This window comes from Erpetoichthys calabaricus, chromosome 12, assembly GCF_900747795.2.
Source record: "Erpetoichthys calabaricus chromosome 12, fErpCal1.3, whole genome shotgun sequence".
NCBI lineage: Eukaryota > Metazoa > Chordata > Cladistia > Polypteriformes > Polypteridae > Erpetoichthys > Erpetoichthys calabaricus.
The window spans coordinates 1,666,801-1,680,731 of NC_041405.2; the positions used below are offsets into that span (position 1 = coordinate 1,666,801).

General features: G+C 41.4%; 1 protein-coding gene across 1 annotated transcript in view; it reads left to right on the top strand.

Moving 5' to 3' along the window:
* LOC127529899 (tripartite motif-containing protein 16-like protein) overlaps positions 1-13,385 on the top strand; it is a 36,172-nt gene extending 22,787 nt beyond the window's left edge. The window contains exons 2-7 of the mRNA XM_051935163.1: positions 4,897-4,978; positions 9,460-9,555; positions 9,944-10,099; positions 10,192-10,311; positions 10,403-10,436; positions 10,656-13,385. Of these exons, the coding sequence (XP_051791123.1) occupies positions 4,897-4,978; positions 9,460-9,555; positions 9,944-10,099; positions 10,192-10,311; positions 10,403-10,436; positions 10,656-11,197 (1,030 nt within the window). The 3' untranslated portion in view covers positions 11,198-13,385. The remainder of the gene's footprint in view (positions 1-4,896; positions 4,979-9,459; positions 9,556-9,943; positions 10,100-10,191; positions 10,312-10,402; positions 10,437-10,655) is intronic.
* The last annotated feature ends 546 nt before the right edge of the window (positions 13,386-13,931 follow it).

A 13,931-nucleotide genomic window follows, 5' to 3' on the forward strand; every position in this document is an offset into this window, starting at 1 on the left:
ATAACTGAAACATTTTTGGGTTTAGAATCTCTTTGTGGACCTTTGATGGTCTCCCTTTGGAGTTTCAAGTGGCTTGATTGATTAACGTTTGATTGAGGGGCAGGGAAGGTCCAACTTGGAACTTTGAGCAGATCGATCAGTTAACAATTAATAGAAGAGCGAATTGCTTCGAGATTTACTAAAAGAAGAGCTCAGCGGACTTCCGACATTTCATAGTCAGCTTTATGTGGACCTCCAATAGGCAATAACAGCGTTTATATACACGCCATGACAGACTGGCCTAAAGTTGCTGTGTATCCATAGACTGGCATTTGGGAAACCCTACACGAGACCACCTGACCTGACAGAGACTTCCTAATCCCATAATGACATTCAGCGTTTATTGGGAGATGTTGCAAGGACTGTGTTTTTGTGTTGCAGTCCTTCGTAGTTTTTTGTCTTTTAAATCATTCCATACTTGGTCTTTGTCTTGTGTTGGGTTGTGTTATTCATTTCTTATTCTGTATTGTTCATTGTTTGTCATGATCGTTTAAGAAGATTTTTCTTTTGATTCTCCAAATCGTTACAGAGTTATGTAATTTTTTGGTCTGCTTTCACCACCGTTTCGAGTTCCTATGGCTGCTGCTGTTGTTTTGCTAGGCCAGCGTCCAGTGTTGTCAGGGGCATGGCCTCAAAGGTCATGACCCATTGGTAATCAGGTTAAAGGTCGACTGTATCCAATCCGATCTGTGTATCCATATCTTTTCCAAGTCTTTCACTAAATTCTCTCTTGTTGGTTTTTCAAGGCTGGCCTTGTGCTTCGTCTTTTGTCGTCGAGTTTGCCTCTCGTTCTGGCTCAGTTTTAGTTCCATTGATCTCTCAGCTTTGACCCTTTTTGTTTGATCACCATCTTGTGATTTCTCAATAAACATACTCCAGTTAGTGTACTGACGGTACAGTGTTTTGTTGCCCTGTTCCTTTCCCCAGGTTCCTTCAGTGAGGGTCTTCGGGTGTTGCCCCCGTTACTCGCTTGCTGCTTCTTGTAAATTCACTTTTGTTGGTCTTTTTCCCACCAGTTTTTACTTTCATCATTTCACTTTGTGATGTTTAGATTGCCTGATTTGGATTTGAACAAATATTAGATTGTCATTTTATATTTTGGTTTTCTTTCTTTTTCTAGGATTTTTGTTGCTTAGTATTTCTTTTTTTTAATTTAAATCTCTTACTGTGTATTTCATGTAATATTCCTAATGTCCTTAATTATGTAACTTTGGAAATGTTGGCTCCTTTGCTATTCTATTGAATGTTCTTTACTAAATAAAGGAAATGGCTATTTAAATGTTTTTATGAAAATTTGGGTGTTGATTTCAAACTTGCAGTGAGTTCAGGAAGGTTCTGGACTCCAGCTCTTTCTCTACATTTCAGTTTGTTGTAGATTTTGTTTTTAGAACATTAGAACATTACCACACTCTAGATGAGAACAGGCCATTCAGCCCAACAAAGCTCGCCAGTACTATCCACTTATTTCTTCCAAGAAAACATCAAGTCGAGTTTTGAAAGACCCTAACGTTTTAAATCATGAAGATGTGACGATGCGGGTCTGTTCCATGCTCCCATCTTGCGTTTGGGAGCCCTGAACCCGACACTGTCGGTAATGTCACCGAGATGAGCTGACATATGAGGACAATTCTCAAATGAAGCCAGGGGATATTTCCAAAAGTGCCAATGTGCTTTTATTTCAAAACAAGAGTGTCCAAACAAAGTGCAGTGCATCATAGTTTCAATACATATTTCATAAAAACAGTGCAAAGTGGGGATAAAAACAATCAATAAATAAATCCATTAAAATTTGAGGTTAAAATCAGAAGTTAAAATGCAGTCTCTCTTATTATGATCACAGCCCACCTCCGTCTCTCATTCTCCTCGTCTCACTCATTGCTCCCGCAGCCGGCAGAGACCCAACAGCAACGAACTCCTTTCAGCCGACCTCCATCTTGGCTTCCTTACGGACATCCCTGCCAGACCGTCCGAGGTCGACTCTCCTCCCTTCATCCTTCACACTCACGCATTCGCTCTCCAGATCCCTCAGGAGGACACCAGCCTTGCTCATCCCACTCCAACAGAACATTCAGTGGGGCGGACTAGCCGCTAGAGTGCTACAAACAAACGCTCCATTGCGGTGCCCCGGCTTGTGCTGTCTCCTCCTTACAGGTGGCCAGATCCACCTGCTAGGACTGCTCTTTCCCGTCCATTAACCTCCATTATCTTCCTCTTTTCCTCGATACATCTATCCAACCCCCCTTTCCTGGTGTCGACCCATATATATATACATACCCCCCGCAATCACACGCCACAGGAAGCCAATGAAGCAATTGAGAACAATCGCACCCACACATGCAGGTGCGACTCGCTCCAACTACTTCATTAACTCACTGTGGTCGTGCAATTGCACCCACAGAGAACGACACGGCTATACGGATTTAAAACCTGGCCCTTTTTTTTGAAGCTATGGCTTCAAAAATTTTCTATGGCATGAAAATATAAAAACTATTCCCCACAACGCCACCATCCCTGCACATGGCTTAGCCGATGAAAATGTTGTGTCAACATTAACCCCTAAAACTTTCTCAGAGGTCTCTTCGTTTGGGACGACTAAGTCAAAAACGCCATTTTGAAAATCAAAGTAAATTCTGTTGTATGCTTCCCTTTTGTTGAATATTCTAGTTACTTCATCAAACAAAATCTAAAAGATTAGTTTGGTCGGATCTTCCCCTCATAAACCCATGCTGACCGCTATTTCCATTTAGGTGCCTTTCTAGTTTATTTCTTATTATAGTTTCCATGGCACAGTAAGACTTATTGACCTGTCATTCCTAGGGTCCATCTTGGGTCCCTTCTTGAAGACTGGAGTCACATTTGCAACTTTTCAGTCCTCAGGTGTTTCTCCTGTCTGAAGTGACTGCTACAGTACGCCCGGTAAGCGATTATGGATGACGTCTTTCATTTATTTCAATACAGTTGGGAGGATCCCATCAGGTCCAGGCGTTTTATTAGACTTCACTGGATGGAGGCCTTGAAGCACATCTGAGTTTTCTATTTTAAAGTCGATGAACTCAGAGTTTGCTTTTACTTCTGCATGAGGCCGTCCACCTTTATAAAGACTTGGGTGAAACACCTCCCTGTTTACAATGAGAACTGGTGTTTCACTTATAATATGGTTACATTCCACTTTTCTTTTTTAGAACTATTTATATATGAAATATGCTTGAACTGAAACAAAAACTTTATTGTTTTATCATTATTATTAAATGGCTATTTGTCTGTTTGTGGCTCTGTTGTCATTATTGGAATGATCCGCTTCTTGGGTCCCAGTATGGCACTGGTGTTCTCATTTGAGTCCTCAGATTAAAACAGTTAAGAACCCCAGCGCTGGACCAATGACAGCTCATCTTCCAAGTTGTAACAGCAGCTGTCACTGGTCAGGTGGTTTCATTTGACCAATCCCCTGTAATTTAAAGAGAGACGCAAAAAAATGAAAATAAGCCGACTCGTCCATGAATTTGGCAAAATGAAATCTGGAAAGATGTGATTGAATAGCTTAGTTTTGATACATGACTGCCATTTATAAGAACAGTCTTCTAGTTCTGATGGTGATGTTGACGTTCTCAGTTGCGAATATGAGAATATGATTAACAACGATGGGCTAGTTTATTGGTGTGACATTATTTTTATAAAGTGTGAATTATACTATATGAAGTACCGAAAATAATAAACTGCTCAGATATGATACAGTCCAACATATGCTTTCTGTCCTTAACATGCCATGCACTTCAATAAAAAGAGCAGATAAAACAATAAAGCGTCCACGTCTCCTGTGGTGCCCACTCAATAAAAAGCCAATGCAGCAGAAGTTTAAATGACTTTTTCATTAAATGTTCATCCAATTAAATAAATAAATAAATAACTTACAAATATTTTATTCCATATTTTAATGTTAAGTAGCCTATTCTGAAATAATGTGTTTACAGTGTCATCATCTTACACCAAATGTAAACATGTGACGTACAAAAACGTACTTCAGAGAAACTCTCTACTCAAGTACAGTAAATCAACTTCCATTTCTTAAACTTTATATTTCTTTTCCTTAATATTATATGGGGGTCCCCTCAGGCGCGACCCCCTCAATGTCAAACTGTGCTTGTTGTTGTTGTTCTGTTTCCAGGAATGTCAAAGAAGCAGATCTGCTTTCTGTGTACATTTTGTAACAGAGGGTGTTGTTTCAGTGGCACTGCCACGTGACGCCTTCACAGAGAACGACTGCAGGTGTGGCTGGCTGTGTGCTGCCTGAGGGACTCGAGTTCCTTTCATTTTCGTTTCTGCAGAATCGACTCCTGAGTGTCAGATGACATCTTCTGCAACGATGGCAGCAGCTGCACCTTTTCTGTCCGCTGACAGGTACTCCTGCTCGGTGTGTCTGGAGGTCCTGAAGGAGCCGGCCACCATCCCGTGTGGACACAACTTCTGTCTGGAATGCATTAATAGTTACTGGGATCGGTCAGGCTTAATGGAGACTTACAGGTGCCCTCAGTGCAGAAGGAAATTTAATTCAAGGCCACAGCTCCACAAAAATATGATTCTCACAGATCTGATAGGAGAGTTAAAGGTCATCAGAGCTCCACCTCAGGGTAATGCAGGACCTGCCAATGTGTCCTGTGACTTCTGCCCAGTGCGAAAACGGAGAGCTTCAAAGACCTGCATGACCTGCAAGGCCTCCTACTGCGAGACTCACCTGCAGCCACACTTGGACTCGGCAGCCTTCAAGAGACACAAACTGCTGGAGCCAACTGGAAACCTGGAAGAGAAGCTCTGCTCAAAGCACCAGAAAGTCCTGGATATGTTCTGTAAGACCGACAAGAGCCACATCTGCTTACTGTGTGCGGCAACTGAACACAAGAGTCACGACGTCAGGATGTTACATAAGGCGACAACTGAGAGAAAGGTAAGTGTGGACCGGGATAGGGACAAGTCACCAGGAGTGAAGGACAGGCTGCTGTATATATGTCCAGTCAGAGTGGCTCAGACCGTGTGTAGTGTGGTGGTTCAGGTTTTGGACTCTGCAATTCCTCAGCTGACTCTTAGTGACACTGAGCAAGTCACTTCACCTGCCTGTGGTCTGGCTGTATAAGTACTGAGCAGGTCCAGCTGGCCTTGGATGTTTTACTGTCCAATGCTCCTTGGAATTATACCAAAGGAGGACAGCTGCTCTGTTTGGATATTTGCAGAATTCCTGCCTGTCACTGACATGACCCTTGTCTGTCTTCGTTTGTAGTTTCAGCTACAAGTAATATAATGCAATTCTGGTGACACTTTTTTGTTAAGTTAGAAGATGGTGTCCCTCATTAGATACCTGCTTACCTTGTTGTATTTGTGATTGTTCTTTAATAAGGAGATTTCTCATCAAAGCCCACCTCCCTCTATTTGCATGTCAAGCACACATCATGCAGATGGAGTTCATCTTTCAGTCCTGACACACACACACACACACGGAGGTCCATCGAGCTGATATGCCAGCTGAGCTTCAGTTCCAGTTTAAGAAAATGAACGGCAGGATGAAGGAATTCTGGTTGGGGGACAATGAGTGCAGATGTTCAGGCTTTACAGATGAGGAAAGAGAGGTGAAGGCAAAGAAAGTAACTTGAGAAAATTACCTCTCATCTGCAGGAGTTGTGATTCTGTTCTTGAAGGGCGTTAATTCCTGATCCTCTCTTGTCATTAGACTATCACTTATGTCTTCTTGGCATCATGAGAGATTTTTTCATTTGGATTGCACAATCCCAGGGTTCCCCATCGCACAAGTAAAATCAGTCAGCAACATTTCTTTTCCTTTTACCCAAAAACGCAAACACATTCATAAACCTTCAGGGGCTCAGGGAAGGCCTGTAGGGAGGTATCTGAAATTCTGGAATGGCGGTGAGATTTGGGAGTCGTTGTTACCACCCAAGTGAAACTTCAGTTTCAGTCCCAATGACCCACATCATCAGCAGGTTGTAGCGAGCTCTCCTTTTTGTTGGATGATGAGCCCTATACACACAAAATATATCCTACTCTTAGGAAAAAAAATAATTCTATTAGGAACGGCAACCGACAGAACCTAAGCCTCAATTTGGAGTCCCCAGATAAAATGAACTTTTGTGAATTTATGCTAGTGAAATAATCACCCAATCAATCTTTTCATCAATCACAAAAACAATATATATTTTAACTCAAATAACAATAAACCCCCTTTAAACAATTTCTATAAACACTATATCTATACAAACCCCTTGAACACTCTAATATATTACCCAGAATTTGACGCAACAGCAAAGAAAGCAAGCAAGCCAGAAGGAAAGAAAGAAAAATAAAATGAAAAAAGAAACATCCTATTTCTAAACAACCCACATATCTTCACATTTACTTAGATCTATATTACATTTATATATAAATAACAAGCGGATGCATACATACAATCCCCACAATGTACCCCAGTCCCTTTTATATTAACTTTGTTTAAAAGTTTATCTTCACTCGGCCAGGGAAAACTGCAGTAACTCTAGCGAACAATCCTGAGGTGATGCCGCTGATACTTTTACTGAACTTATAGATAACAAGAAGCGATCTCACCGGCTTAGTGTCAGTTCTTTTGAGGAGGGATGAAAATCCATCACACCCGGGAGTCTCCGCGCTAGCGTTCGTCCATGGCTGACGCCCGCTCCATAACAGCCAAGACAAGACGTGAACTCCGAAGGTCCTTTAGGTTGAAAGGAAATCCTATCCGTGCACCCAACAGTCCTTATTCCAGAGTCTTACTTGCTTGCTTTACTGCTTGCAGCTCCTTGTTATATGCCTTTCCAGCTCCTTCTCTCTTGTTCACCTTCTACACCTTCTCTTTTGTTGTTTTTTTTTTTTTCATATTCGCCTCCTTGCCTTTTTAAAGTCAGTTAACCTTTACGTCACACCAACGTACCGTTTGGCAAGGATCCACAGGCGTAGTTTGGCCCCCAACTCTCCTTAAAGAGATATCCCCAGTAAGTTATTCTCTAGGATCCCTCTAAAAAGAAGCAAGAGGCAGATCCAGTTAAAAAGTACACAAAACATAATATGTGACAACCATTACAAGGTCTCTTCATGTTCTGTCACACGGGCTGTCTTGTTATGACAATGTCCCCTAGGGTGTGTGTCCAGAAAGAAAACAGAGCTTCATAGACCTGCCTGGCCTGCATGGTCTCCGACTGCAAGACTCACGTTTGACCGCACTGGTTGTCTGAAGCTCTAAAGAGGAGCCACTTTGAAACCTAGGAGAGAAAATCAGCAGAAAAAATGCTACAAGTTTTCTGTGGGACCTAAGTTTAGAAATTGACAATACATATCAGCTGCATATTTGAAAATCACTGAACATGAACAACGCTGACTGAAGGGTGTTATGCGCTTCATTAGGTGAGGAGCAGATTGGCTTTAGAAACTTCATAATGTGAGGTGTCTGTCAGATTCTCTGAGGTAATTGTAATGGTGCATAATAGAAGATTACAACATACAAACTGAATTACACATAACATGCTCATCAATTTGATGGACAGGATATTCCACACCAAAGAATGAGGTGTCTTGCACGAATCTTTCAAACATATTTTTTAATGTGTAATTATGAATGACGCAACCTAATTCCCTTGGCTTATGCACTGCTGCATACACAATTCACACCTGAATTGTACCCACGAGACTTGAACTCATGTCAGTACGCCATTCAGCCAATGAAGAACCTCGACTGAACAACTGACAAATGCAGTTTCTGAGTGGGGGGCTATCAGTGCCGCACCTAAAGGTCAGGTGGCCTGCACATTTGAAGTCGTCTTCGTAACATCTGTGCTTTAAAAGCTTGACATGGTGTTAATATGTCAGTGTCAGGCATCTCATCTCTCATTTAACGTGGTCTATTAACACAGGATATTGGATTTTATTATTGCTGTTCTTTTTGGCGATAACTGCTTCTTACTAAAATATTTAATAAATAACAATGTACACCTGACAACTTGATGAGGCAGATAAAAAAATGTTCCATCTCTCCAAAGAGCCTCCCTAATGCACCTGTGTGTTATGACGTTTCTTATCTTATTTGATTTTTATTTGTCAATAAGACAGAGCAATGCTTCTTCTTTGAACTGATTTATGATAAAAGAGGGAATGAAGGGAATTTCTTTCAGTGTGTACAGTATGGGGAGATCTTCATGACTTACAAACCTGAGCGCACATTAAGATCTCAAGATGCCGGTCTGCTTAGGATTCCAAGGATTAATAAAATAACAGTGGGAGGTCGAGCTTTTAGTTACAGGGCCTCTAAACTGTGGACTGGTCTGCCTGCTACTATAAGAGGTGCCCCTTCAGTCTCAGCTTTTAAATCCCGGCTGAAAACTCACTACTTCAGTTTAGCACACCCTGACTAGAGCTGCTGATTAACTGTGCAGACTGCATCTCTGTTGTCAGTCATTAGCACTTAAACATAAGTCACATGATAGTTAGAATTGGATACTAACCCTCACCTCTTCTGTTTCTCTTCTTGGTACTCAAATGTGGCACTTGGTGCCACGGCCCACCTGCCAAGTTGTTTTGCCTGCCTAAGGTAAAGTCATCTCTGATTAAGGATCACAGGGATCATGGGAAGGAGGGGTCCTTTCATCGGATTGGCTGGCCCAGCACTGACTCAGCAGTGGAATGGCCAAATGGGGGAGGCAGCTTGATGGATGAGGTCTTCAGGACTCTATACAAATCCAAATCTTATCATGGGATATATCATCTACTGTTAAATTCTGCTCCGTACTTGTAAAACTTTTATTTTCATACTGTATTGAGGGTGACTTGTTTTCTGTTCTGTGTATTGTATTGTATTGTATTGTATTGACCCCCTTCTTTTGATACCCACTGCACGCCCAACCTACCTGGACAGGGGTCTCTCTTTGAACTGCCTTTCCGGAGGTTTCTTCCATTTTTTCCCTACAAGGATTTTTTTTGAGAGTTTTTCTTGTCTTCTTAGAGAGTCAAAGGGGGGCTGTCAAGAGGCAGGGCCTGTTAAAGCCCATTGCGGCACTTCCTGTGTGATTTTGGGCTATAAAAAATAAATTGTAATATATTGTATTGTATCTTGAGCTGTCCTGCAAACCCAGACTGAAGACCAGGGGGGCAATAAAAATTTAAAAGGGGATACAAATGACAAGGAAGGGGGAAATGAACAAAATCATGGAGACAAAGCAAAACCACAGCTGTCCCACTGGGCCGACGTACCCTCACAGCATTTGCACCTCTGCCTGATTGCATGAACTCAAACACTGAATGCAAAATCAGCCATCCTCCATTGCCTTGCACCCCTCACTGGTTTTTACCTGACGGCTCGCTTTGACTTCTCTGCCCGCTACTCAGTCGTCTCTCCACCATTTTGCTTTTCCACAGAGTCAGTCGGAGAGAAGAGAGGCAACAGTGGAAGAAATGATTCGAGAGAAAGAAGAGACACTGGAGGAGGTGAAGGACACCGTAGCGAAGATTCAGGTGAGTTTTGCGTCCCACTCAGAGGCACCACTTAAACAAAAGTGTATTAATGAGGCACAAAGGACCCTTGAGTGACAATTTTTGAAATATGGATGACTTTTTTCCAGTGTGAGACAAGCCCACAATAATTAATGAGTGTGTGTAAATTCCATCAACTCACTATGTGGGCAACAATGGCTGAACAACGGTTGTTTCTTGTTCGTTGTCAAAACTGAGCACTTTCCATATTTCTGTACAGGTGTCTCCCAATTTGCCCACAGTGGACCATAGCAGCTCCTTCACCTGGAAATGAATACGAAGTGAAGGGAGCTTCAGCAATTTGTGGAATGCATTGAGAAGATTATGAAACCCTGACGTTGCCTTATTTTGTTTCATGTCTCTCATTCAGTTCCTTACAAGCTTAAGTTTGGGGGTCACTGAGCGCATTAGAGATCGCAAAGAGAAGAAGGTGAGAAAAGCTGAAATGCTCGTCAAGCAAGCCGAAAGCCACATTGAGAAGCTGAAGACGACAAATGCCGCACCTCCACAGAGAAACATCCTAAACGTGAGAATGCCAATCTAGCAGACCCCAGCAGGCCTGTCTGGCACACAAGTCTTTGTCTCTTATTTCTGCTTTCCTCTCCCCTCCTTATGTAGATGTTCTCTCACGTTAATGAAGATAGAAGTTTGCTCTTTCATCATCTGAGGATGAGCCTTTTTGATCTAAAGAAGATGTTGGACGAGATCAGCAGAGGGAACTTTTTAAAGACCACTGTGGTGGGTGGGGTTGTGGCCTCCTCAGTCAATCCAGAGAGGAGTCTGGGATCACTCGAGCCACTCATTCTGCTTCTTTCTCTTTCTTTTCCAGCACAATACGACAGATAGAACAGAGCTTTTAAAATGTAAGTCAACATTTCCTGGAGAACTAAATATTGAAAAATAAATTAATTTAAGAAAAGCTAAGAAAGTTTAGTAGCCTGGTCACCTGACAGAAACAGTCTTGCCTTCTTGTGCAGAAGTGTCACGTGCCACCGTGTTGCATAGTTCCACCTCAGCTCGTCTCCCGTGTCAGATGTCAGCCGATTTCTTCACTCGTCTTCTTTTCTCTTCTCTCTATTCAGACTCCTTCCCTCTCACCTTGGACCCCAACACGGCAAACAGGTGGCTTGAACTGTCTGAAGAAAACAGGAAGGTGACATTTGTCAGGACAATGATTTACTACCCTGACCACCCGGACAGATTTGATGGGAGTTTCCAAGTTCTGGGCAAAGAGGGTATGAGCGAGAGTCGCTTTTACTGGGAGGTCGAGTGGAGAGGAGAGAGGGTCGAGATTGGAGTCACGTATAAAGGAATAGGAAGGAAACAATGCAGTGACAAGTGTCTTCTTGGCTTAAATGACAAGTCCTGGTCTTTGTCCTGCTCTTATTCCTCTTTCTCTGTGTTGCACAATAGCTTGAAGATTCAAATTCTTGCCCCCTTCAGTCGCAGAATTGGTGTGTTTCTGGACTGTATTGCTGGCACTCTGTCCTTTTATAGCGTCTCAGACACAATGACCCTCATGCACAGGTTCAACACCTCTTTCACTGAGCCGCTCTATCCAGGGTTTTGGGTTTCACCATACTCCAGTGTGACAATCCGTCGTCTGTACCCCTCTGGGAAGTGACTGGCATCATCTGCAGGTCACCTCATGTCTTCTGTCACACAGGATTACTTGTTATTTTGGAGTGAAGAGGAAAACTCCATGGACTGTGCAAGAGTTCATTCATTATTTCATTCCACACGCACACAAAAACACTTACACACACTGTCACCATGTCATCTCTCCCTTTGGTCAGTAGATACTCCATCAAGAACATGAAGAGATAACGGTGAGGTGTTTTCCATTTGTCTGGCTTCAGATTGAAAACCCTTCACCATCAGGGGTTCCCATTCACCTTCAGTTTATGCTCAGTACCTGTTAATGACCACATGATGGTGCTCTCCTAATTGTTTAAGCTTTGAATTCATTCTGAAGTGAAAAGTCAAGCAAAGCTGTGGGGACAGAAGGGACATGTGAGAAGAGTACATTTCATCCAGAAAATTAAATCCTAATTTGTTTTCTACATTTTAAATGGCAAGTGTAAATTCAGAAATTAGAGCTGACTGGTAAACTCATTCATTTTTATTAATTTAATTTTGATCCAGCTTAACTAATAAAAACTGAACAAGGAAATAAAATGGAAAGACAAGTGATCTGGCGCCAAATCCAAATTGCGGGACGCACTCAAACGCCATAAAGACTGCAATATGTTGCACTTTAAACACGTAATCCAAAATTCAAAATGAAATAAACAGAGCAGGAAAACAAGCCCTAGTAAACAAACGACAGAAATTATATGTGATCTGCGGTAAAAAGATGAACGATCATGCAAACTAGCTCAGGACATGCAAGGGGAACTGTAGTCAAAAAATGGTCTGGGAGGTGAAAAATCAAAAACTCGAAAAAGGAACCCGAGTCAAATTGTTAAGCATTAATCACAGTGAAAAAACATAGCGAGAATTTCAAACAACAGAGATTAAGAAATAAAAATAAATGTAAACAAAAGTCTTTGGGAGAATCCAGTTGTGGACAAGCTGAAAGTCCATGATGCTGACTTTAACGTCAGCGTCCCGCTGCTGTCATGCGTTGTGACTTATGCTTCAGACTGCTCCAAAATGGTGGTGGCAGTAAGAAAAGAAAATGGTGGTGTGTGAATGCTAATAGTATAATGTTTAAAATATTCACACTTCCAAAATGTACCTAAAAATAAAAAAGAGTTACATATTTAAATTTGGCACAGTCCCATACCCTGGCAGTCTCCTACCAAAAACTTCTTCTAATCGAGTGCTCGAGCATTGTGTCCTGTAGCCATTGCGCTCTAATCCCAGCTTCCTTCTCTTTTTTACCTTTGTTTTTACTAATCTTTATTACTATTAGTTAGTTTATTAGTTTTTAAAATTTAAAATGGAAGTGTGTCTTCAATTCAAGGCATTTCTATTGTCTCAAATCAAAAGTCTTGAATCAGACTTTCCAGGATACTTTTGAGTGTAAAGCGAAACACAAAAAAAGTGATTCCCCTCACATAAGGAAGGCAACGCGATTTGGTGATCCCATCTTATCTACCAGAAACAACTTCATGAAAGAAAAAGCCTTCATATAATCTGTGTGACTGACCCGAGTAGGAGCAGAAATCTGTCCGTTAAATAGAAGTCCATTGTAAAGAGGGGAAGCGATGGCGCCACTTCAGTCGTCCTTACTGTTCACACCTGATGGTAGATTTATGTGCAAATCCAATAATGAGCTTCTCGAAAGTTTGTTTTTAAAACACGAGGACATCTTAAAGGTGAAGCAATACAACATCAGCAGGTCAGGTTCTCTTTCTTTAAGTCTGCTCTCTGCTAAGAGCTCATGGACTTTGCTTATTCATTACATTTTATTTTAAGCTTACTGGGTACATAAAAATCCTTTTAATTGATTTCTTTTTTTCGGAGTATCCTCATTCAGTTTTTGTTGTTATTTAATGATCAAATTAACTTTTTTTTAATCCTACACTTTGTCGTAATTATGTGAAGATTTCTAAGCTCCGCTTGTATTATTGATAATTTATTTCTGTTTCCTTAAAAATTCTTTCCACAGTTTGAATCCATCTTTTGGGGTCTCCGTCTTTCATTGTCAATCAGCTTATTTTCTGTCCCTGTTTTGTGATCTCATCTCTTCTTCTTATTTGCCTTTACTTCCTTTTAATTATTGTTAATTTTAAAAGCCTTTTCATCTTAACAATGTGACTTTGTTTCATTTTTCATCCGTTTTAATAAATCACTTTTTGTTTAAAGGCACTTGCTTCATTTGGCATCATTGTTTACAGGTCACGTCTGAATATAAACTTAAAGACTCCAAACCTGGAGGACGATGACTCTTCACATTCCCTGACCTGAATAATCGTCACGTTGGCTTATTTGAAGTTTTCTTTGAATCTGACTTGACATGCGCTGTACCTGAAGGCCTTAAGTTGAACTGTTACAGTAAAGGTGTGTCTGCTGTGTTCTTACACAAGTGGGATTCCATCTCCTAAAGTAACCTGAATTGCTCAATGCTGAACATTACGTATGTAAGCATTTCTGGAGGCAATGTTTCTGTTTTTAACTTTACTACTGCATGACTAATTCATTAAGTGTAACGGTGGGTGCGTCTCCATTCTGTTTCTTGAGTCACGTTTCTTTCACTTTAATTCCTTTTGAGTTGACGCCCCATGTGTCAGACTGAATCTGTTCTCACCAGGGCAGCAGCCAAGCTTCACCAAAGAGGGATCAAATACGAATAATAACTGGCCTTTACGTTTTCTGTGTTCATCCCGTCCTTTGGTGGTTGTACTGTATGA